General features: G+C 51.5%; 2 protein-coding genes across 2 annotated transcripts; one reads left to right on the top strand and one right to left on the bottom strand.

The window, feature by feature from the left end:
* Window positions 1–410: 410 nt before the first annotated feature.
* Window positions 411–5,143, bottom strand: MMAB (metabolism of cobalamin associated B). Its single transcript, XM_054219204.1, has 9 exons — window positions 5,042–5,143; window positions 4,897–4,958; window positions 4,702–4,795; window positions 4,263–4,320; window positions 3,318–3,390; window positions 2,837–2,934; window positions 2,445–2,509; window positions 1,356–1,415; window positions 411–984 (listed from the first exon to the last, which is right to left on the bottom strand). Exons 1-9 carry the CDS (start codon window positions 5,122–5,124, stop codon window positions 897–899), a joined length of 681 nt encoding a protein of 226 aa, XP_054075179.1. The 5' UTR covers window positions 5,125–5,143; the 3' UTR covers window positions 411–896.
* A 199-nt stretch (window positions 5,144–5,342) lies between these two features.
* Window positions 5,343–21,281, top strand: MVK (mevalonate kinase). The gene is made up of 10 exons (XM_054219863.1): window positions 5,343–5,465; window positions 5,772–5,919; window positions 6,992–7,139; window positions 8,418–8,573; window positions 11,361–11,464; window positions 12,505–12,550; window positions 13,345–13,435; window positions 13,878–13,994; window positions 17,100–17,253; window positions 17,576–21,281. Exons 1-10 carry the CDS (start codon window positions 5,388–5,390, stop codon window positions 17,725–17,727), a joined length of 1,194 nt encoding a protein of 397 aa, XP_054075838.1. The 5' UTR covers window positions 5,343–5,387; the 3' UTR covers window positions 17,728–21,281.
* The last annotated feature ends 1,149 nt before the right edge of the window (window positions 21,282–22,430 follow it).

Below are 22,430 nucleotides of genomic sequence, written 5' to 3'. Positions count from 1 at the left end.
AAGGGCTCTACTCCTTCAGCTGGTACCCGCAGCCAGAGGGGGATGCTGTCACCAAACTCACACCAAACTGAGCGCTCAGAGGGAGAGCCCCACGTGGAGTTAACCCCAGCTACCTAAAAAAGAGCTTAGAATCACAGAATCATCTTGCCTGCACATGACCTGGTGGATTTGGTCCTTCCTCCTTTATCCCTCTATCCTGCGTGAGCCCCATTCCTGGCAGAGAATGCGCTGGATTGTTAGCACGGAGACGTTCTTCACATGCATAAAGAGAAGCGGCCAGAGCCAAAGAATTCGTAGTGCATTCCTGTAAATCTCCACAGCTCAGCGTCAACCGGGGCTGACGGATTGAAAGCAACTTAAAAAAGAAAAGCACACTGGGCTCAGTATTAAAGTATGACAGTTAAGGGCCCTTTGGTACAAGTAAATCACATTTATTATTCCAGAGCTTGCGGACAGAGTTCCTGTATCTCTACACGGTTGCTGTTCTGTACGAGCATTATGACTTAGAAAGAGAAGCTGATTGTTTTCTCCTCTTCATTCCTCAGAGTCCTGTCAAAGCCTTTCCACAGCACCTGCCGCTGCCCAGGGAAATGAAGACATCTCTAGAAATCGGCTGTAGCTCTTTGAAGCCTCCTGCCTCAACTCCAACCCAGGGCAAACAGTAGCTGATGCCATCACCGCAGTGTTATACAAGGGATATTTGGACAAGGCGCAGTGAACAGAACAGCTGTGTTCCTCATACTATTTATGAACAAGGTCCTAGTTATTTAAGCTGGAAGTTCTTGGCAGCTCACATTTCCAATCCGGACTCGTTCTCTTTCCCTTCCTCGATGGGGGAAAGCAGTCTGCTGGATTTAGCTTCCCGTGATCAAGGAAACAAACATTCCAGCTCCCAGTTACGCTTCGGGCTTTTTATATATTTTCTCTTCCTTCCCTTCCTTCATTGCAGCATAACGTGCCAAAACGAAGAGGTAGTCGCTCAGTCTGGAAACCAAGGGAAAAGCAGTGAAAGCACTTCTCTCACCAGCAATGCACAGCTACACAGCAAAGCACACTGGCTGCCGCACGAGGACGGCAGGTCAAGGCAGACCACGCACAGGAGAAGTGATTTCCAAAATGACCTTCAACAAGAAAGCTAAGTGACTGCTCCCTCTGCACCCCAGCAGCGTCTGCAAACACACAGGCCTTGCAAGAAGACTTTTTAACAAGCTGCTTGTTTAAACTTCAAAAATCTTATTCTAGAAGGGAAGCTTCTTGAGAGGTAAAACCCCACAGTTTTATCCCAAGACTAAGGGAACACCACCAGGCACACTCCAGTAGTACACAGTAAGGGTTTGGGATTTCATTTTTTTTACCTGTTTAAATATTTGGCCACGTTTGGATCTGCTTCCCCTGCTTGCACTAAAGGAACCACACTAGAAAAAGAAAAGGAAAACGTCTCGCTTTGAATGCTAAAGACTGAGATTCGCTGCAACACCAACCTTCGCACCCCAACCTCACCTGGAGTCCCCGTTCTAACTCCCCACCTGGGAACACGGTCTACTTCCCCAAGAGGAATCTGTGGTGGCTAAATGATGCAACTGATTTTTGTAACTGTACTGGAGTTCTGCAGCTCCACTCCTCTACAGGACACTCCTCGGTGGCTATCACTGAACAGTTTGCAGAATCATTATCCTTTTCTGCAAGTAAACAGGGACCCTTCTTTTGTTGAGGAGACAGAGCTGTTCCTTGCCTCCTGACTGGTGCACAGCCCTCTTTCTACCTTTCTTTTGACAAGAAACCACTGGCTGTGATGTTAGGTTTTTTTTGCAGATCACGCTGCTTCGGTGTATCTTGTCAGAGTACGAATCCTCACAGCAGAGCACATTCACAAACACGTCTTCCTGCACATCAGCGGCTTCAGTAAAGAACCCCCAGCAACTTAGAACTGCTGATGAGCAGGTTCAGGCTGACACAAGAGACTTTGGATGGAAGCGATTTACATAACGAGAAGGTTTTTTTCTACGGACCTTACTAGGGGCAGTTTTCATCTCCAATAGAGAAGTGGGACAAGGTAGGTGTGGGCAGTAACACCGTAAGCTGCTAAATGCTTCCCTGGATCTTACACCTGCCAGCGCCCCGGCTTCCATGTGTGCTAGCCTACAAAATACATTTAGCAAACCAGATACGAGCTGAACACGTAGATGCATCTCAACATAAACCTGTCTGTTGGTTCTGAAGTTCTTAGCTCGCATGACCCAGTTCAGGGGAGGGAAGAGAGACTTGCCTTTTGCTGACTGCACTCCTGGAATTTGACTAATACAAACATATGAAGCTTGACTCAAGCTCTCGCCAAATGCAATACAGTTATGGTTGATTGCTCCGACTGCAATGATTTGCTATCATTGTAGCATTCTGATCACCTTTTATCAATTTTATTCTGTTACCCTACAGCCAACACTCACCACCTTTCAGCTCTGCGGCAGACAGCTCGGGAAAAATGGAGAGCAGCACTGCTTTTACCTCCTGACTGAAACAACAATGAAAGAGCACATCAACGTCTGCTAATAACAGATACAGCCATCCACCGTATTGTGTAACTCCAGCAAAGCTTATCGCGTCTCACACACACATGCAACTGAACCCTACGTTACGGCTAGGCAACTGGGAGGAGATATCTGAATGCAGGAGGATGGGGAGATTTAACTCAACTAGGTCCTTTCCCTCTGCTTTTCTTTTGGTATTTTCCATGCAAATAATGGCCTCACAACCTGTTTTCCCCTGGCAAGTGGCAGAGCAGATTTACCCTAACAAAGCGAGCCTTCTCCAGTCGGTGAGAGGCATACGCAGTACCTACTGGCAAGATGAAAGCTCTGAGTGGAGGAAGCTGCTCTGAGTAACTGTCAATCCACTGCTCCAGCTCCAGAACCGGCTTCTCACTAAAAGATGTTCGTTCTACAGAGGGAAAAGAAGACTCAACTAAAAGAAATGCAGAAGTGATTCAGTCTACAGATAGAGCTCTACTTTCATACTTCTTGTATCAGTAAGTCCTAAGAAAGCATCCCCCAAAAATCCTCCTGCTAGAGCAGGGCTGGCTCCCCATCCAGCAGCCGCAGCTGGGTGTCAGTGTTGGGGCACCGCCTCAGGCCAGCTTACATCGCTGGAGTCACACAAACACAGCAGCTTGTGGGACCACGTGTGACTTCATTCGGCGCCCAGACACGCAGCCCTTGGGGAGCTCCAACTACCACATACCAGAACGGCCTCCCCAGCGCCAGTCTAGAAGGACAGCTGTGATTCAAGAACCGCTATCCCAGGAAAGGTACTGTGGGGCTTACTTAAGTGAGCCTCCCTGGCTGAGGAGAGAGGCGTCGCGATGTTGGAGCCCACATCCTGCAGCATACACTGGACCTAGATGTGGCAATCAGGACAAAAATAAGAAGCGCTTTCATTAACCAGCCTTTGATGCTCCGGTACAACTGCAGCAAGCTCTGGGAGGCGACAGCTGGTTGTGCTGATTAAAGAAGATCCTACCCTTGTTGTTCATCATCCCCCAGCCTGCTGGCAGGGGGGATCAGATAAGTGCTCCCTAATTGCTTTATGAGAAGCCAGATTAGTGCATGTACTTGTTTTCACTGGCACATTAAACCACCCTGGCTGACTTTGCAGAAAGCAGACTGGGGAGTGCTCATATCCCTTTGCTGGTAGAACACCGAACCAGTAACCTCTGGAAGAAAGGCAGTGACAAACAGCTGCAGACAGCACTGACTTGATGTCACGTCTGCTTCTAAGAGGGGCACCTCTCCGCAGCCCAGGATACTTGAGAGGCAGTCTGGTAAAGCTTTTTAAAGTCTCCGATTATCTCCTTCTGCATTCTTGTGCATAGTGAAGCTAATTAGCAAAACTCACAGACTGCCACGGTGGGAGCTGTCTCCCACCATCGTGCCCATGTGGTAACTTTGCCCCAGTTTCAAATCTGAGGCTATGTGACAACAAGACTTGTGTCCATGACTGTACAGTGACAGGTCTGAATAAATCTAGAGATGTTTGTCTGCCCTTAACTAATCACTTGATTACTCTCTAAGAAATAAATTTCTTTAACCAAGAAGGAAACCAGTAGATCAAGAGTCAGAGTCTGAAGTATTTATTTCTTTTAATACTAAATTTATTAAATTCCTGTGTGTCAGTGGGAGCACTGTGTCTAAAATTAAAGAGCTTAAGAATACATTCCAATACCACAGATGAAGTGGCTGCACTAGGTGACGATTATCATTAATACTCACTTTGTGAAGTTGTTCAACAAACGTGTGGCCCTTTTCACTGCTAAATTCACCAGCAAGCCTAGGTTAAAAAAAAAAAAAAAGAAAACAGAGTTAGCTGGACATGAAATTGTGCGTACATGTTATTCCATACAAAAAACAGAATATTTGGATACTCCTGGCTGTTTGCCAGTGCAACCCTCCAGAGAAATTTGGTTCAGACCATTATCCCCTTCCCTCCTGGTGGGGCTGGGAGAGGAGTTCTTAATGGAAGAGGACACCCAGAAGACGCACACAGAAGGGGTTTGGGCCAGTGTCCTTAGGCCTTTGTGCATGTGGAGGGCCTGGGTTTGGCCTGCCCAAGGCCAGAGCTCCCCGGGCTGGCGGCCAGTTCCCCGGAGAGCACGTCCAGCCTGGCAGGACAGGGCTGGCAGCGGGAGAGGGTCCTGGGGCAAGGGGTTACCCGATGGCCGAGCTCAGTTCGTCGGTGGCTCCCAGGGCTTCGAAGATCCGGTCACCCTTCGGCCTCCGCTCCCCGGTGAAGGTGCTGGAGAAGCCTTTGGGAAAGGCCCGGGGGAGGCTCTCAGAGGCCGGGTCCGGCCCTGCGGAGCTCCCTCGGGGTGTGTGTGTGTCCGTCCCCACTCCCCCGGGGCGCTACCTGCGTCTCCCGTCTTCGTGTAGATCTTCGGGGCTCGGTCGCTGCGGGTGTCGGCGTCGGGGCTGCGGAGGCACAGGCCGTGAGGGGGGGCGCCGGGCCGGACCCGGCCCTGCCCCACTCCACCCGGTCCCATCCCCGTCCTCACCTGCCCGTCCCGCTCCACTGCCGCCGCCCCGCCGCCCACAGCGGCCCCCGCAGGCCCCAGCCCCCCGCCGCCCGCCCCAGCATCCCTCCCGGCCACCGTAGCCGCCGGCCACCGCCCCTTGACCCTCGGCGGCCGCCGTCCCTCCCTTTGCCCACGCGCGCTGTCACCCCAGCACCGCGCCACCCCGCGCCCATTGGCCTTCCTCAAGTCCCGCCCCCGCGGGCCTCACGGCTATTGGCTTAAGGGCAAGGAGGGCGGGGCAGAACGCGGCTCCTATTGGTGGCCGGCGCTGTCAGTTCGCGCGGCTGGAGTGGGATTCTTGAGAGGCCGCGTCCTTTTGCGGGAGATGTGGGAGCGGAGCCTGGTGCTGTCCGCCCCGGGGAAGGTCATCCTTCACGGGGAGCACGCCGTGGTGCACGGCAAGGTAAGGGGCCTGCTGCCGCCGGGGGCTCCCGGGGCCCCGGCTCGGCTCGGCTCGGCTCACCCCATCTCACCTCACCGAGTCAAAGAACGGTTTGGGTTGGAAGGACCTTAAAGGCCACCCGGTGCCACCCCCTGCCCTGGGCAGGGACACCTCCCACCAGCCCAGGTTGCTCCAAGCCCCGTCCAACCTGGCCTTGAACCCCTCCAGGGATGGGGCAGCCACAGCTTCTCTGGGCAACCTGGCCCAGGGGCTCACCATGCTCAGAATGAAAAAGCCTCACCTCGTGCTGTTTTTCCTTGCCCACAGGTGGCCTTGGCCGTGGCACTGGACCTGAGGACCTTCCTCTGCTTGCGGCCCTGTGATGATGGCAGGGTGTGCATCCGCCTGCCTGGTGTTGGCGTTGTGAGGAGCTGGGACACCCCCTGCCTCCAGGACCTGCGGAAGGGCTTTACAGGCAAGCGCTGGGAGGAGGAAACCACTGCCCGTGTGTCGTGTGGGGCTCTCGGTCCTGCTCGACGCCTTCTGCCCAGTGACTGTGCTGGGACCCCCATGGGGTGATTTGTTCCCCCTGCAGAGGTTTGCTGGGCCTTATCATCTGTGACCATGCTCAGCGTGTGTTAAACACTAACATGTCCCTGCATACCACCGGCTCAGGCACCTGCACTCCCTCTGTGTGCCTTTTGTGACCTGCCTGATGCTCTGGTATATGTGAGTGGCCATTGCTGTGGCTGTGTTCTCCTGTTTCAGGTTCCCAGGGGCTTGTTCTAGTGCTGTTGCTGCTGCTCATGTGGTGTTGTAATACATAAAGAAGCCACCCAGGGACCACATCCAGGTGTATTACTAATGGAGGGTCAAAAAGGAGTCTCTCTGAAGCTGGTCTGAATTAAGAGCTCTTGGGGAAGGTGGGGATACGGGGCTTGTTTTCCTGCCTCTCTCCCCCATGCCAGCCCTCACTGGAATTTCTGCAGCATCTTGTACTGGGTGGAGCCGCTCACTGGTGGTTGTGCCATTTCCCTCCAGAGCACCCGGTGTTAATTCCTGTGTCCCTCATGAGCACTGTTTGCTTAACAGAAAGCAGAACAAAGTCTGCTGAGTCAGAGCATTGATAACCTTTCTGAGCGCTGACCAAAAGGTCTCTGACACTGATGCCTGTTCCTGGCCATTTGGAATCCAGACTCGTGTGACGTGCATCAGAATATCCATGCTCTTTAATAAAGAGTTTGTCACTTGCTAAGTTCTACGTAGTGATGGATGGGCACACTGGAAAGTGTAGGCAAGGAGAGAGATGCTGTAATAAAATGCCAGCATGGGGTGTAGAAACACTGGGTGTTCATAGTGGCTGGAGGAGATTTTGCTTTTATTTCATCATGAATCCTCATGTAGAAAGTTTATAGGTGAAATCTGAAGTCGTCTCAATCTGTTTCTGCCTACTTTAATGGGAGATGTTGTTCTTGTAAAAACTGCTTTCAAGTTTAACAATTCCCTGGTTTCTAAGTGTTTAAATTCTCCCCTGCTTGCTTCCATAGCTGACTTTGATGAATCTAAATCCCCCAGTGTAGAACAGCTGGATACACTGAGAGAGTTTGCTGGAATCGCTGCCGGAGCCTCAGCTCCCGAGAGCCTTGCTACTCTTGCCTTTCTGTATATGTGCCTGGCTATTTCGGCTAAGTATGGGTAAGGCTATCTTCCTGCCCCAAATTAAACATGCTGTCTTGAGTGTCGTTCACCATTAATTGTTTTTACAAGGTCGTGGGAAGAAACCAAATCTTGGAGGCAAAATAAGAAATTACAGGAAATCTCACTTTGTTTAGGTTCTGAGCACCTCAGGAGACAGTCTTCAGAGCTGAGCTGTTTGGTGGGTGGGGTGCGCCAAGCAGGTGAGCTGGGAATCATCTGCTCTCATTTAGGCATCTAGCTTTGAGGTGCTTAAGTCAGAGCAGTTCATCCCACCCTTCCTGCACAGTCAACAGAAGCAGAAGCAGACATCCCTCTCTCCATCAGGCAGCTCGTTTCATCCTGGCTTAGGTTAGAAAAACTGCTGCAGATACAAGCTGTGAATTCATTGTCTGAGCTAAATCTGATCCCTCCTGTGGGCTGAATCTCCCTAAAACTATGAGGACTTGGGCTAACCGCAGCTCAGGGCTGTTCCAGTTTCTGAACTTGACCAACACTGTTGGCTGATGATATCGGTGTAAATTACTGGACAGGTGCTCAGGGCAATGTCTGATGCAGCACTGCTTGCTATTTTAAACCAAGTCAGAACCTGACTTCAATATTCATAGCAAAGGAATCAAAGGTTAAAGAATCATGATGTGTAGCTGCATCGTGTTTTACTTTGCAGTCTCTTCAGTTGCTTGGTGATAGCCCTGGGGCTGTCATCAGCCTGCCCTGAAACCATCAGTTCATAGTTCATGTCGCTCGCCAGCCAGTGAAAAGCTCCTGCGTTTGATGTTAGGGTCTGTAACACAACCTGTGTGCGTTCAGTGGAGAAACGGGGCATGTGTGCACAAATATATGGGTATTTCATCTTCCCCATCAGCTTGTCGCTCTGGTGGGATGTAACTATGCAGTCATGGATTTGGGATATTTAGGCTTCATTTAGAAATGTGTTTAAAATCATGTTTACAACAATCTTTGAAGGGTCTCTTTATGGTGCTACTCAACTATTTAGTTACTAAGTGCCCCTGCTAGCAGCTTGACAAGCTGTGCTAATCATAGATCCAATTCAGCAAGGCTTTGTTCTAGTACAATGGCTTAGCAAGGCTACTCAGCTGTGCTCACTGAGCACTCGTGATGCCCGTGTGTGTCGGATGCCTATGCATGTGCTGATGTTGCCAGTTTTCAACCAGCTTTTCCTGTGATCCGTCCTAATTGGCATCTTTTGCCTTTGAAATGTTGTCTCAAGATGGAATTCAAGGTTGTTGTGTTACATCCTGTGTGTTTGTGTTTCAGAGATGTTCCGAGTGTGGACATACTGGTGTGGTCTGAGCTGCCCACAGGAGCTGGGCTGGGTTCGAGTGCTGCCTATGCTGTTTGCTTGGCAGCAGCCCTGCTGACGGTGTGTGGAGCCATTTCATGCCCTCTGAAAGAAGGAGAATCCACAGCCAGGTAACATATTGCACCGGGGAAGTCTCCCTGCCTTGGATGCACAGCCTGGGGCAGCTCTGCTCTCTGTGCCCCTGTCTCTTACCTGCACAGATTCTGGCACTGGCACCTCGTGCTCTCTCTGGCCAACTCCTGGGCCATGGCTGTGGCTGCAGCAGTGGCACCCGGAGCCCAGTTCCTTTCCCTTCCTCTCCTATCGCTGCCCTGTGTTCCCAGCAGCAGGGACGAGCCCTGTCCCAGACCTGTGTATCATCTGTTTACAACTTGCTTCTGATAAAAGCAACTGGATGCAGAGACTTGGTAAAACGTGCACCATTTCCCTTTTCTAGTGTAAGACACACATATGTACCAAAAAAAAAAAAGCTTTACTTTGCCAAGCAAATAAAACACACTTTAATGTGGTAGGGTTTTTTAACCTCTATTTCCTGTCTGTCCCCGAGCATCTTCCACATTTTGCTTTGAGTCCTCAAGGAGTCGAGGTTCCTTTCTAGTTTTTCTGCATTTCCACATGAATTTCTTTTCTGCATGTGGTACATTTCCTTCTGATCTCCTGCCTGCGTTTCCCTTTTATCAGTGACTGGTGAAAGGGGGTTTCTTTCCTTCTGCCCTTGGGTTGCTTTCCCTTGGAGTTCAGTCTTGAAAAACTGGTCTGCTCTGCTGTGTGTCTGAGGAGGCTCTGTTTAAAGATGTGTATCACAGCTGGAGTGGCAGAACCCTCCATTGTGTGCTCGCTGCCAGGTGCAACCTTTTATGGTTGGCTTCTGTGGATTTTGTGTGGGACTGAAAGTGAGACAGCAAGAAGGGGTGACTGTCCTCTGCTTCAAAAACAGAGTTTGCAGCCTGACCCAGAAGCGTGTTCCTAGAGCGGAGCAGTTTGTACGCTGTGCTCGGGTAAATCTCCCAAATAGTCACATGGCATGAGAAATGAAAGGCCGGTTCCAAACCAGGCAGCGAGGATGTCTTCATTCCCTGCTCGCACGTCTTAGCTTCAGCTTGAATACAGCGTAATTATTTTTTTTTCTTCCAGCTGGCATGCAGAGGGGTAAGTGAGAGATGGGGGTGTCAGACTTCAGAAGGTTTTTGCTTAACATTGCAAGAAAAGAACAGCGTGATATAATGACTCCTGTGTAGAGAAGAATCGCAGCCTCTCAAAGAGGATTAAAAACAAGTGGTTTACAGCAAACTGCGCTTCTATTTTGAGTAGCGGTGGTGTGAGCTGTTTTCCCGAATGCTTCACAGATTAAATATTGGCAAGTGAAATGAAAGGTGTGTGGAGATGGATAAAGACATTCAGCTGAGGCCCAGGGAAGTGGGGAGTTAAAGAAAGCAGCTTCCAGATAGCAGGTGGCTCTCAGAATTTCTGCCCTGCTTTAGCGGTTCTCATTATTTTGTGTAAGACTGTGATGCTTTTCCAAAATCCATATTTGTGCCTCTGCTCCATCGTGTAATACCTGGTCTGGGCCCCATATTCTAAAAACCTGTCGAATGCACGTTCTCACTGCACCAAACACCAGCTCTGATCTCTGCAGAACATCACCGGTGCTGGGATATCTGATACCACGATGCATTAGGCTGTTTGGAATCGTGGGGGTCAGAAATGCGTTTTTGTGTGCCTGCGTGAGTCTAAGTGTGTTACAGCAGGGTGCGGGAGGGCTAGCTGGCTCCCTGTGGGTGTCAAGCTTCCTTTGAGGTGCCCGGGTTTGAGGCAGTCCTTCAGCGTGGAGTGAGTGGGTGGGTTTGAAACAGACTGATGAGCTCTGAAGGTGGTTGTGTGGGTGTGAGCCTTGCAGAAGCAGGTCCAGAGCAGCGGGGTTTTGAGAGGTGCTGGGGGAGATATCACTGTGGTAGAATTGCAGCAAAGTTGCAGCCAGCAATTGCTTTGTAAGTGACAGCTCTGTGTTTGCTTTTTGTATTGCTACTGCCCATTAATTAGTATGTTCAGTCAGGGGCCTTGATCCTCGCTGAGTCTGACCCAGCACCAAACTCTTTGTGCCGGCATTTAAACTCTCAAAGCACTTACCAATTTATGTGACCGCTTTTAAGACAACAGAAAGACCTGCTTTTGTGTTTTTAGCATAACACCTTCTAGATCTGCATTTGGTTCCCTTCTGTGCTCTAAGTGCCAGCTTGAAGTGTTAGGAGTTAACCACTAAAAATCAAAGTCTTTGCTGGAGATAGTAAATCCGTTCTAACTACACCTTTTGACCTAATTTACGAGCCTTCTGCAGCTGAGTAGCTGGCAATTAGAGGCTGAAGTTGCACGTGTGAAATGCAACTTTTACTGTTCTCTTCTCACATTGTGCCTTCTGCGTCTATAAATACACCATCCTGCCTGTTGGTGAGCAGGATCTCAAGCCAAGATGTGTGGTAACACCCAGTGTCAGGGAGGTGTGGAGAGGTCTGGACTTGCATTCCGTTAAATCTGAGCTTAACTAGGCTGGGACTAGGATCTTCTCCCTGAATCCCCTCACTCCCTCCCCTGCTGCAGCAGGAGCGCTGGGTAGTGGTTGTGCCCTTCGTGCTGTCTCAGTCTGTGGAGCAGCACCAGTTCCCCTCACGGGCTGGATGTGTTTCGAGTGCCAGTTAATTGCTGTGAACGGCAATGTGCACTCCCTGCCAAAAGAATGCAGTGCACAGAGGGAATTTGCGGTGATGGGGCTTCCCACAGCAACTGGGTGCGTTGTATGGTTCCCATTGCTTTCGTATCTCCTGTGGCCTGCGGTGCTTCTCTCTGTCACTCCACATGTGCTGGTTTGGGTTGTGTACTGGAGTCATTTTCTTGCCTTTCAGGTGGACAGAAGAAGAGCTGACTCTGATCAACAGCTGGGCCTTCCAGGGGGAGCGGGTGATCCATGGCAATCCCTCGGGTGTGGATAATGCTGTTGGTACCTGGGGTATGTGTGTGCTGCTCCCCAGCACTGAGTGTGGATGCTGAGGAGAGGCTTAACGGGGTGGCAGAGCAGCAGCCACATTTCTGTTCTCCACTGCAAAGTGTGCATCAGCTGTGGGAAGGGGGTGAGCAGATGCCACAAGTTGTGTTTCTGCAAATGCTGAGGCTTGGTTGGGATTGCTGCAGCAACACTGGATGGAGCAGGTTGCCTCACTGCACCGAGGTACAGCAAAGGGACAAGAAAATCCCAAATTCGGGTCATTCTTTTCACCCGAGTTGAGGGAATCCTTTTCTGTCTTGTTTTGCCCCGTCTGTAAGCTGGGACTGAAGCCAGCTGGGCTGTTGGGGACACTCTGCGGTGACACCAGAGATCTGTGGCCCCAGGCAAGTGCCGCAAATCACTGATATTTAAACATTCTGTCGTGAACAAAGAAACCTGATCCTGTCCCAAGGATAATGCAGTAGAAAATGCAGTTGGACAGCTGTCATTTAGTTTCAATTAGCAGAGACTTCCAAGTGTTTTGGAAGTGTCCTTGGAGACTTTTAATAATCTTTCTAATGAGACCTAATCGCAATGCCTTTGTAAAAGTAGGAGCCAAGTGAGACATTCCTTCTGGACAATGAAATTCCGTGCTGAAGGACGGCTGCTGACATGAGTGCACATGTTCAGTCCAGTTTGAAACCTGCATGCTTGGGTCTGCCCCAAGGAATCACTGCTTGATTGCTTTTTTTTTTTTTTCCCCCAGTAGAGATTTAATGCTGGCCAAACTCTTTGCCTTTTAAAAAAATATTTAATGTGATCCCAGAGTAGAAGAGAGCAAAGGGAAAGGCATTGGGTTAACTACGTCCAGCCAGACCCTCTCATTAAGTCAGCAGGGTTAGGCAGATTCATGCCGTCTGGGAACATGGTTCATTTAGCTGGTGTTTCTTGCAATTACTGTCATATGCTCTGGGTGAGGTTCTAAAGATGAAAGACCTTCTGTCTCTTACTGTGTTATCTCTCAGCTCACTGTGTACTGAGACAATGCATGTATTTTACTTTAGGTGGAGCCCTGAGATACCAATCAGGAAAAATCACACCATTAAAGAGGTAATATTCGAGTTTAAAAATAACAGTTACATACGGTGGGTGGAATATGTCAGAAAGGCATTGGGTGGATCTCGTAGGGTATGCGATTGATGGGAGATCACTAACAGGGTGGCGGAAGGGCTTTGTAGACAGATTTTGCTGTGGGTGTGGGTAGCTTGGGCGTTGTCTTGAGTGTTGTTGGGGTGGACGGGAACAATGAAATGTTTGGTCATTATGTGACATTAGATGAACACAGCACAAAGGATCAATATTAATTTCATGGCATTATGGGCAGCAGGAACCGATCTGCTCCTGGCAGCAAATGACATTGTGGGGAGGGGGAACTTTTTGCTTACCTGGTGGTAGGACTGCATGAAAACCAAGCTGCGGAGACAAATCCAGGTCCTGCATGTTCCCTCTGCCTCCTGCCAATGAAGTATAATCTGACTCCATTAAAATCTTTCACAGTGCATGAAATTGCTCTATTAGCAGTTAATGGCTACTGCTGGCTAGTCTCGCGGATAGTATTTCAAAGGGAAAAATTTTGCTTGAAAAACACAGATTTCAGTAAATATGTTACAGTCCTATTTATAGTGCTTGTACCATTGTTCCTTGTATCTAAGAGGAACAAGCCTGAACCCAGCTAGCACTGAAGCACCTGCTTAACTTTTTTAAAACTAATGTGACTCTGTATCTTGGGTGTCTTGCTCAAATAGGCCTTTTGAGGCAGAATGAACTGTAGCTGTCTGGGTCTTGGGAGCTGCTGGGGTACTGTGGAAAAAAAGAGGCGAGGAGATGTCTCGTGTTGCTTCCAGGGTGCCGACACTGAGGATCTTGCTGACCAACACAAAAGTCCCTCGAAGCACCAAGATCCTGGTGGCTGGCGTCAAAGAGAAGATCCTGAAGGTGCAGCACCCGTGTGGTTGCAGGGATGGAGATGTGTGCTGGGGTGGGGAGATCCCTCATGAGCTCAGATCTCATGCAGGTCTCATGGGGATCTCTTGGGAGATCCCTCCTGTAGTCACTGCATTCCTACCTGCTGGTAGCTAGTACCCAGCTACCCTGGGAATAGGGGCTCAGCTCGCCTCCTCCCTCTCTCCAGCGTTAACAGGGCTTGCTACAAAAATCACCAGTTCTTTCTGCTGGCCTGTTTCCATCTCTTCCTCCAGTTTCTGCACGTGGGAGCAACTTATCGTTGCCCTGCTCTGCAGGAGGGGTTTCCACGAATGAGTAGCCCTGGGCGGGGTGAGGAGTTGCCCAGCTCACGGGGACTGGGTCCAGTTTTATCCCAATGGTATTAGAAGGCTAGAGAGCAGTCCTCTCATATCTTGCCTTCCCCCCTTCTCAGTTCCCTGCTATAATGAACCCGGTGCTGGACTCCATCGATGCAATTTCTCAGGAGTGCCAAAGTGTTCTGGAAGCGATGCCTGCAAATCCATCACCAGAATATTACCCTGTGCTGGAGGTAAGGGGCTTGTTCGCCAGTATTTTTAGACACTGTTACTGTTGAACATCAAAATGTCATTTAAAGAACATTAGGTCTAAAAAAAAAAATTTGATAGCAGGAAATGTTCAGTTCCGAGTGAAACCATGGTCTGTGTGCACTGCTTCTAATGCTCTTCCTGGAGCCAAGAGAGAGAAAATGCTGCTGGTGTCTCTCCACAGCGGTGCACAGGGAGGGAAGGAGTGGGCCTGGTGTTTTGTGGACCTGTAGCTTCGGAGGTTTTGTTTCCCTTTGCTAAGAAATGTGGAGTGAGTTCAGGCTGAGACGCTGCCTCCCCGCGCCATGGGCCAGCCAGGCTCGTTCTGGCAGTCGCTGCCTGTGAAGCAATTGCTTTGTCATTGCCAAGGCTGGAGTGAAGAGCAGAGAGCCCAGCAGCCACTGGTTTGTGATGGACTGGTTACGAGCCAGCTCCCATTGCTCTGTGCTCATCCTGGCTCCAGAGGATAACGAACAGAGTTGTGCCCAGAGCTGACCTGACATTGATGCATGAGGTGCATACAAAGATCTGTGTTCGTCTTGGCTTTGTTTGAAGTAGGAGAGGCTGCTGTGGTGGGGGGAAACGCGCTTCCAAGTGGAAGAAGTTTTTTGCGGTGCTGAGAGCACTGTATTACGGATTCATACAACCATGGGGTAAGGATGTGTGGCAGTGTCCCAGCTGAGGCAAACCTGGCCTGGCCACGGGTGCCAAGTGACTTGGATGGTCAAGAACCATTTGGTACCAGCTGTGCAGCTCCTTATTGGCATCTGGATCCCTCCCCTCAGCCCTCCTGTGAGGACCTCTGCTTGTCCTTGCTCTCGCTGGCAGGCTGTCCCCTCCACAGCTGTGAGTGTGCTCCAGAGGTGCAGGAGGGGGCTCTGGGATGGGGCAGAGAGCTCCACCTGTGGCAGCAGTGTAGGGCCGCTCTGTTAGCAGATGGTGGGTACAGCCTTCTCTTTGCTTCAGGCTACACCGGACCTCACTGCGTGTGGGTGAGCTGCTCTAGGGACTGCAGCAAGCACAGGAGGGTCTCCCATGGGATTTGTAGCAAAGTCCTTCTGTTCCCTTTGCACTAAGGGGATGGTGGGTTTCTACACCCATTGGGGTGGGTTGACCCTAATGAGGGCTGGGCCGGCAGGGCTGCAGGAGGTCTGGAGTCTGTTTGCAGCATAACTTCAGACAACTCCTCTCCACGTTGCTCAGGCTGTCAGAAGTATTGGGGGGCGGGGAAGAGGAGGGATAATTTGAAGCGTGCTTTGAGATCCTCATGTGGAAGGTGCGAAAGCAGCCTTGTATACAATGCCCAGGAAGCAGCACTGCAATGAGCAGATTTCTGTCTTGAATCTGTTGGTTTGTCTTGTGCTTGAAGAGCCCACAGAGGCACAGCTGATTATATGCAGCATATATATATATTTGGCTGTTTCTGAAATGTGCTCTTCTGGACAGCATTGTATTTGAACCATCGAACTAGTCTACTGTGTCATAAGCTGTCATCTGATTCCTGGCAGATTTTGGATCAGGAGATGACAGGTGTCTTGGATCATCATAGACAGTGCTGTGCCCTCACTCAGGCATATAAAGAGGCCTCTAGATGGACGTCTGTCCAAGCCAGCACAGAACTTGTGATATATGCACTCTGCATGCGACTGGCTAATTCATCTCCCCGCATTTGTTTAAATGCAGTACAGACATGCTCTGGAGGTGAGGAGAGGGATTATTTCTGCATCGTCCCCTCCTGTGTGGTGTTAGCAGGAGCTGAGGGAGGGTGATGTGACTGACACCTGCCACTGTGCAGCGTGGCTCCCACTGCTCCCTGTGCGCAGCATCCCTCCCAGCTCACCGCAAGCCGCAGGCAGGGAAGCGCTTGGTGGCACTGGCTGGAGAGGCGAGCACAGGGCTCCTGTTGTTAGGGAGCTTCTCTGGGACTGGTCCCGTCTCAGCTGGCTCCCTGCTTTCGACACTCTCTGGGACAGTGATGGGAACAGCTGCCACATGCCAGGGAGATGACGGAGTTGGGGTGTCAGACCAGCATTGTTGGGAACAAGCTTCCTTCACTGGTGGTACTGATGAGCTGGGAGGGCACTGCGGTGCTTGGGATCCTGGTGTCAGTTCCTGGTCCTGCTCCAGGCTTGCTCTGAGTGCAGTCAAAGCCCTGCCCTCTATTCCTCAATTCCTCACCTCTAGTACTGGGAGGAGAGAAGCTGTAACTCCCACCTCTGTGTAGCATTGTCCGTCGCTTGGGCCATTTGGACTTTGCTGCTGTGGCAGCTTTCTCCAGGAGCACTGGCATTTGTGGCTGGCTGGGACAGCGTGGCAGAGGCGCACTTGCGGCTCACCAGGGCTGGGCAGCCTTGCTTGGTGAGTGGCTTGTGCTGCTCTCCCCCGCAGAGAGGACCCTCTCGACCCCACTTGTGCTGGGTGCCAGATTCCCAGCATGGAGCTGGTGAGAGGCCCCTTGGCTCGCAGCCCAGGCCCTGCCCGTCGGGAGGGAGAAGTGCTGCACAATGCAAACAAGGGGAGTTAACTCCATGTCGCCTCTCCAGCAATGCCATTTTGGACTTGGCTATGTCAGAAGTCCCCTGGATTTAGTTATGCTGGATGGATTGCAGAGCAGTGCCGGGTGACAGCCAGGAGTGAGAGATGCTGGCTTAGTGCCCTTCCCACGGCCAGCGAGGGGGCTTGCACAGTCTCCTGCTCAACACTTGTGTGACAGGGGGGAGGTGAAGCAGGCGGGAGGCATCAGGGAGCTCTGATTTAGCACCTGAAATAAATGCCTGTTGGCAGCTTGTGGTGACCAGGATTTTCTCTGTCCTCGCTGAGCAAGGAGGTCTGGAAGGTGTTGTACCGCTGTTGCTGGTGGGCAGCAGCAGCATGAGTCATGAGGGGGACAGGGACAGATGAGCAGCCCAAGGCTCGGACCCTGCCCTTGACCTTGCTGCCCTGTGCTGCTGGGCCCCGAGACGTGCTGGTGGCCAAACTGTGTGCAGAAATGGGGTGGCTGGGAAGGCAGGGCAGGTCCCCTGCCCCTCGCTGGCGAGGGAGCCTCTGTCACCATGCGTGCTCATCTCGTGTGTGCGGTTGCTTTTTAGGAACTCTTTGATATAAACCAACACCACTTAAACGTGATTGGAGTCGGCCATCCCTCCCTGGACAGGCTGTGCCGGGTGACGGCGTCCCATGGCCTGCATAGCAAGCTGACCGGGGCTGGTGGGGGCGGCTGTGGCATCACCCTGCTGAGACCAGGTCAGTTAACCCTCTGCTCGCCCTGGGCATCCTTCCCCCATTCCGTGCGGCCCTCCCGGTGGGTTCAGGTTTGGAAGCAGAGGGATACGGCGCTAGCCCTCGTATAGCTGTGGTGGGTTGTGAAGCCATGTCACAAGTGTGGGATGGTGTGGTTTGCAGCGTTTCATACAGGGGTGATTCAGTGCATTCATTTATGTGTGTCAGATCTTCTGGGCATTGGCCCTGCTCCAGGGGGCATGTGTTTAAACGTGCGATGGCCCATTTCGGTCTCCCTGCAGTGGCCTAGCTGACTAACTGGCTGCTCTTGCCTTCCTCTTGGCAGACACCTCCCCGCAGGCCGTGGAAGCAGCCAAGCGAGACTTATGTGCCTGTGGATTTGAATGCTGGGAGACCAATATCGGGGCCCCCGGAGTGACCCTGCACTCCTCCTCGTCTTTAAACGCTGAAGTGCTGCACGCGCTCTCCCAGAGTTAAGCTTCTGCCTCTGGCAAGACTGAGCTCTTGGCACCGCATCCTTGGAGCGTGCTCTGATGCCTGGAAACTTATTTCCCGCTCTCCTGTGTGGCTGTGGGCCTCTAGACACGGCTGTGGAGCCAGTTTCAGGCCTGGTGTCACTGGGAGCGGGGGCTGCGATGAGGACTTGGGAGCAACTGCTCGCACTTGGGCTAGGTGCGAGTTTGACCCAGGCTCTCAAAATCCTGTTTTGAATTTACTTACTCAACTGCTGTGCTAATCCCGAGGGGCAGGAGGAGAGGGTCTTGGCTGGATTCCGGCGCGGATAATGACACTTGGCTTGGTTCTGCTGCTTCGGATGCATGAGGTGTCTCTTCCCTTCTCCCCTGGCGTCCTGTGAGGGCGGGCAGTGAGGCTGGCAAGGTGGATGCGCAGAGCGCTTTGACATTTTTGGGTGAAAAGCATCTTGGCAGCTCAGGGCTTGATACTCAGGTCTCCATTTCTCCTGGACTGCAGCTCACAGTGGAGAGGCAACCTTTAAATACAGCCCTAACCTGATACTAATTAAGATTTGGATAATGGGGTGGGGAAGGCACATTTTTAATGATATTAAGATGGTTTTCACTCTTTTCCATGAGCGTTTCCACTCTTTTCTCTGCCTGGGCTGATAAGCAGGGTGCTGCAGCCAGACTCCGGCTTCTGTTCATGTGCTCGAGGTCTGTCACCTGCGAGGGGGGTGGCCAGAGGCAAGGGCAGTCTTAACGTTTCTACTTGTGATAGCTCTTCTGGGATCTCTCACGCTTCAGTCTTAAACAAGCATGTCCTTGACCCTGCCTGTTGTTGGGTGTGTGAAACACGCCACTGCCAGGGCCGGGGGGGTCAGGGACAGAGCAAACACTAACTTGTTTTTATTGAAAGTAATAGTTTTGAAGTAGGGAAAAAAAAAAAAAGATTAAAACCCACCTCCACAAAAACTGACTGTAACTTGCAGTTGGCAAACTGTAAAACCGAAATGCATTCAAACTTATTACGCAAATGTAAATGCAGTTTTTACTTCTAAAATTTTAATGAGTTGTACCATGGAACGAAAGGGAATTGGCAGGTGAGTGTCTGAAGCCAGAGTATCTTGAAGTAATAAGCTGACTCTTAATGGCTGTGGTCTCTTCGGTACCTGCCAAAGACATTTTATCATTGTTCTGGGTGGGTTTTTGTTTTTTAAAGTGTAGCTCTCTTCAAGAATTGCTTCATTCAAAGCTGAATAAGAAATTGGCAGAGGTGAGGGAGTTTGCCTTCCCCTTCCAGCGCAGGAACAAAAGAAAAAAAAACCTCAAGTACAAGAAGTTGAGATGTACTAGCTCTAAAATGCTGGCGTCATGATGACCAGCTTTACTTCACTGATCAGATGTAAAACTGTCTCTGGTTTTAATAAATTTATGGTTTTATATGTGCAAAGTGTTCTTTGATAATTATGCCGGGTACAAAAGGAAGAAAGTACCTTACTCTGCTTCAATAAAAACAGGTTTCAGATGCTGGGTTTCTACATGTCTAATTACAATTCCAATTTGCATCCAAGAACGGTTTTACACTAATCGCAAGTCAGAAAGCCTGATAAATAATTTACCATTTTCTAATACAGTGTAATCAATGTGAGTATCTGGGAGCGTGTTGACTCTCTAACCGCTTAAATGTGTCTGTAGTTTCTGCTGGTTAGCACAAAGAAGTGCCAAATTCAGTGCGAAGAAACCTCGCTTCAAAACAACGTGTCTGGGCTTGATCCTCATTAGCTGCTTCCCTTGGAAGGCGGCCTCCCAGACACGCGCCGAGTGCTGGGGGAGTAGGGAGGGAAAGAGCAATAAAAATTTTTTTTGATTTACTGGTTTAAATCGTAATTCAAATTGGCTGTACCCAGAACACGTGCCATGGGATCCCCCAACCTGGGATCCTTTTACCTGCAAACTTCCAGCCTTCTCTGCTTCGTTTGTGGGTGTGATGGAGGTGTAGAAGGGACACAGAGAAAGGCGGTGGCTGAGCCCCGGCAGCTGAGATGGGAGTGACGTGAGCTGTGGTGGGGCACAGCGCCTTGGGTGGGTGCAAGCTCCCCTTCCCAGGAAGGCTCCGGCCGCATCCAGAGGTTTTCTCCAGGCTCTGCTCATCCCACTCCTCAGGGCGGAGGTGGGTGATGTCCCCAGGCTGAGTCAGGGTTCGTGGCAGCAACTGTCAGGGTGGCAGAGGGTGACCCAGGTCTGTGAGACCCTGCTGCGGGAAGGGCCCTGCTCCGGGGGGCGGGGGGCAGCGGGAATGCTACCGGGCACGTGCTGCCCACCCTCACACCACGGCTTTGCCAGAGCTGGTCTCTGCCTTCCCTGTGCCGCGGAGACCAGAACTGCCGGAGTCAGCAGCTGGAGCCAATCCCAATTTGTTAGAAAGTAAGCGTGGATTTCACATCCATCTGCGAGCGTGGAGGCACCCCCTCCCTCCGTTCTGTATTCCTCCCTCCATCAGAGCCTTCTTTGCAGGGGCTTTGCTACAAGCACCGCGATAACTGTGGAGGGGGGAGATATTTGGCGCGTCCCAACTCTGACTTTCGCACATGAATGACCTCTCCTTCACCAGTTTTCAACCACCTCCTGAAATTCCTTGAGCTTCTCACACCTCCTTTGCAGTGCGGATGTAGGGAACCCCATCCCTGTGCATCCAGCAGCACGAGCGGCCGCTCCCCCGGGACTCTCCTGCCCCGCGGGGGCACGGTGGGTGCAGAAGGAGGCGCAGCCCCGTCAATCCCTGCAGTTGGCTGTTTTGGGAGTAAACCTGAAGTTCAAATCAAGCCCAGCGCGCGTGTTCTGCCCCCGGAGTCATCCCCTCCACTCATCCCCTCCTCTCCTCCAGCCCCACCGCCAACACGTGAGTGCTTTTCCCTCCGCGCTGCCCCGTCTGCTCTCCCCGCTCGCGTTTTACGGATGTGCAGCGGAGCAGCGATTGCTGCTGAAGGATTAGCCTGGTAATTTGGCTAATTTTTCTTCAGCTTCATTTTTCACATTATGAGCTTTGCAGAAAGACTAACGATCCTGGGTTTGTCTCTAATAGCCGGAGCGGGGAGGGGAAGCCGCGCTCCATCCTTTTTGCAAAAAAAGATGATGCACGGAGGCGTCAGGGGCGAGTGGGGGGCTGCGGTGGCCTGGCTGGAGGGGACGGGGAGACTTTCCTCCGCTGGGGACACCAGCGCCTGCTTGCCAGCAAAGAGGAAACCGCTTTGTTTAAAAATACCTTTCAAAAACCTTTATTTTCCTTCACCGCCTGCGGATGCTCCCGGTGCACGGGGCAGCGTTGCTGACGTAGCGTCCGCAGCGAGCGGGCAGTGCCGGGGTGTCTCTCACCGGCCCGGGGGGCTCCTGTTCCCCACCCAGCGGGTCCCCCCCGGCCCCGGTCCCCAGACCGTGCCGCTGGCTGCGGGTCGGGGCCGGCTGGGTGCCAGGCACAGATGGTAGTATTTTTTTTTTTTAAAAAATCCATGTCAGCAGTGTCTTCTTTCTGCTCCGGTGACTAGATGCTGAAGAGGCAGTGACATTATTTGAGATAACAGAGAGAACAGAAGAAGGGTCAGTGAGAGAGAGGAAATGTCAGCGCGCAGCCACCGAGGGGGCGGGGGGCTGCTGGGGGCCCTCGGGGCTCCCGGGGTCCCTCCTGGGGACAAGGAGGGGGGAGCGGGGCCGGGGGACCCCCCCGCACTCCCAGCGCTGCGTGCTCGGCTCTGGAGGGCACGGGGCATCTGGGGGTCCCTCCTGGGGCTGGGGGTGCCGCAGCTGGGTGCTGCCCTGTGCCCCAAGGGGCTCCTTGGCGAGCTGGGACCCCCCCCCGGCCCCGGTACCATTTCAAGGGTGATTTACGCATCTTCCATCTCTCGCTCCTGTGCGCTCTGGTGCTGGGGATTCCAGGGCTCCCTCCTTCCCAGGGCTCGGCACTGGGAATTGGGGGTGCCCGGCTGCGCCCCGGTGAGGCGAGCGCCCGCGGGGAGCCCGTCCATGTGTGTCCCCCCCCGTCTCTCCCTTCCCGCTCCCCTCCCGGCACGCTGAAGGTTTTGAAAGTTAAGTATTACCGTCTGCTTTGTTGTTGCCTAACTACGACAGACAAATTGAGAACTAGTTGTCAAAATGTCAGTGCACAACAAATCAACATTCAAAATGAGTCTCAGCGCTATGTGGTGTATAATTAAAAAAAAATCCTTTTTAGAAATTTCAGCAAGCGTTGGCTCCGCTTTATATTTGTCTGTGTGATTAATAAAGGCAGCTAATTTTCAGACTTTAAAAACAGCTAGAAAATAGCTCCTAATTACATATTAGGTTCCAAGCGGCCCCCGCTGAGCGAGGCTGGTATTGGTGGGCCAGAGAATTTGGCAGGGGCTTAATTACATTCTGAGCATCATCTAATTTTAGTTAAATGTAATGTAATCAGCAGCAGATGTCTGAAATAAAATATGAATTATGAATATGATGAAATTTCATTCTTGAATAAAAAAGTAATTTGCTATTTAGTTCATTAAAGTCGCAGAGGTTTATTAGGGAGCAGGTATACGGTGCGGCTGGGTTGTATTAAAATGATATTTCAGAGAGAGTAGGAAATTGCATTAAAGGTGCTAAAATATTCCGCCGGGACGATGCAGCCGGTTGGGAATTAACATTTACAAAAATACCGGAGCCCCTGGGCTGCCGCCAGCCCCTGGCACCCGC

This window comes from Rissa tridactyla, chromosome 13 (assembly GCF_028500815.1).
Source record: "Rissa tridactyla isolate bRisTri1 chromosome 13, bRisTri1.patW.cur.20221130, whole genome shotgun sequence".
In the NCBI taxonomy this organism is placed as follows: domain Eukaryota; kingdom Metazoa; phylum Chordata; class Aves; order Charadriiformes; family Laridae; genus Rissa; species Rissa tridactyla.
The sequence above is the reverse complement of the archived record's forward strand: the minus strand, read 5'-3'. Positions and strand labels throughout refer to the sequence as shown.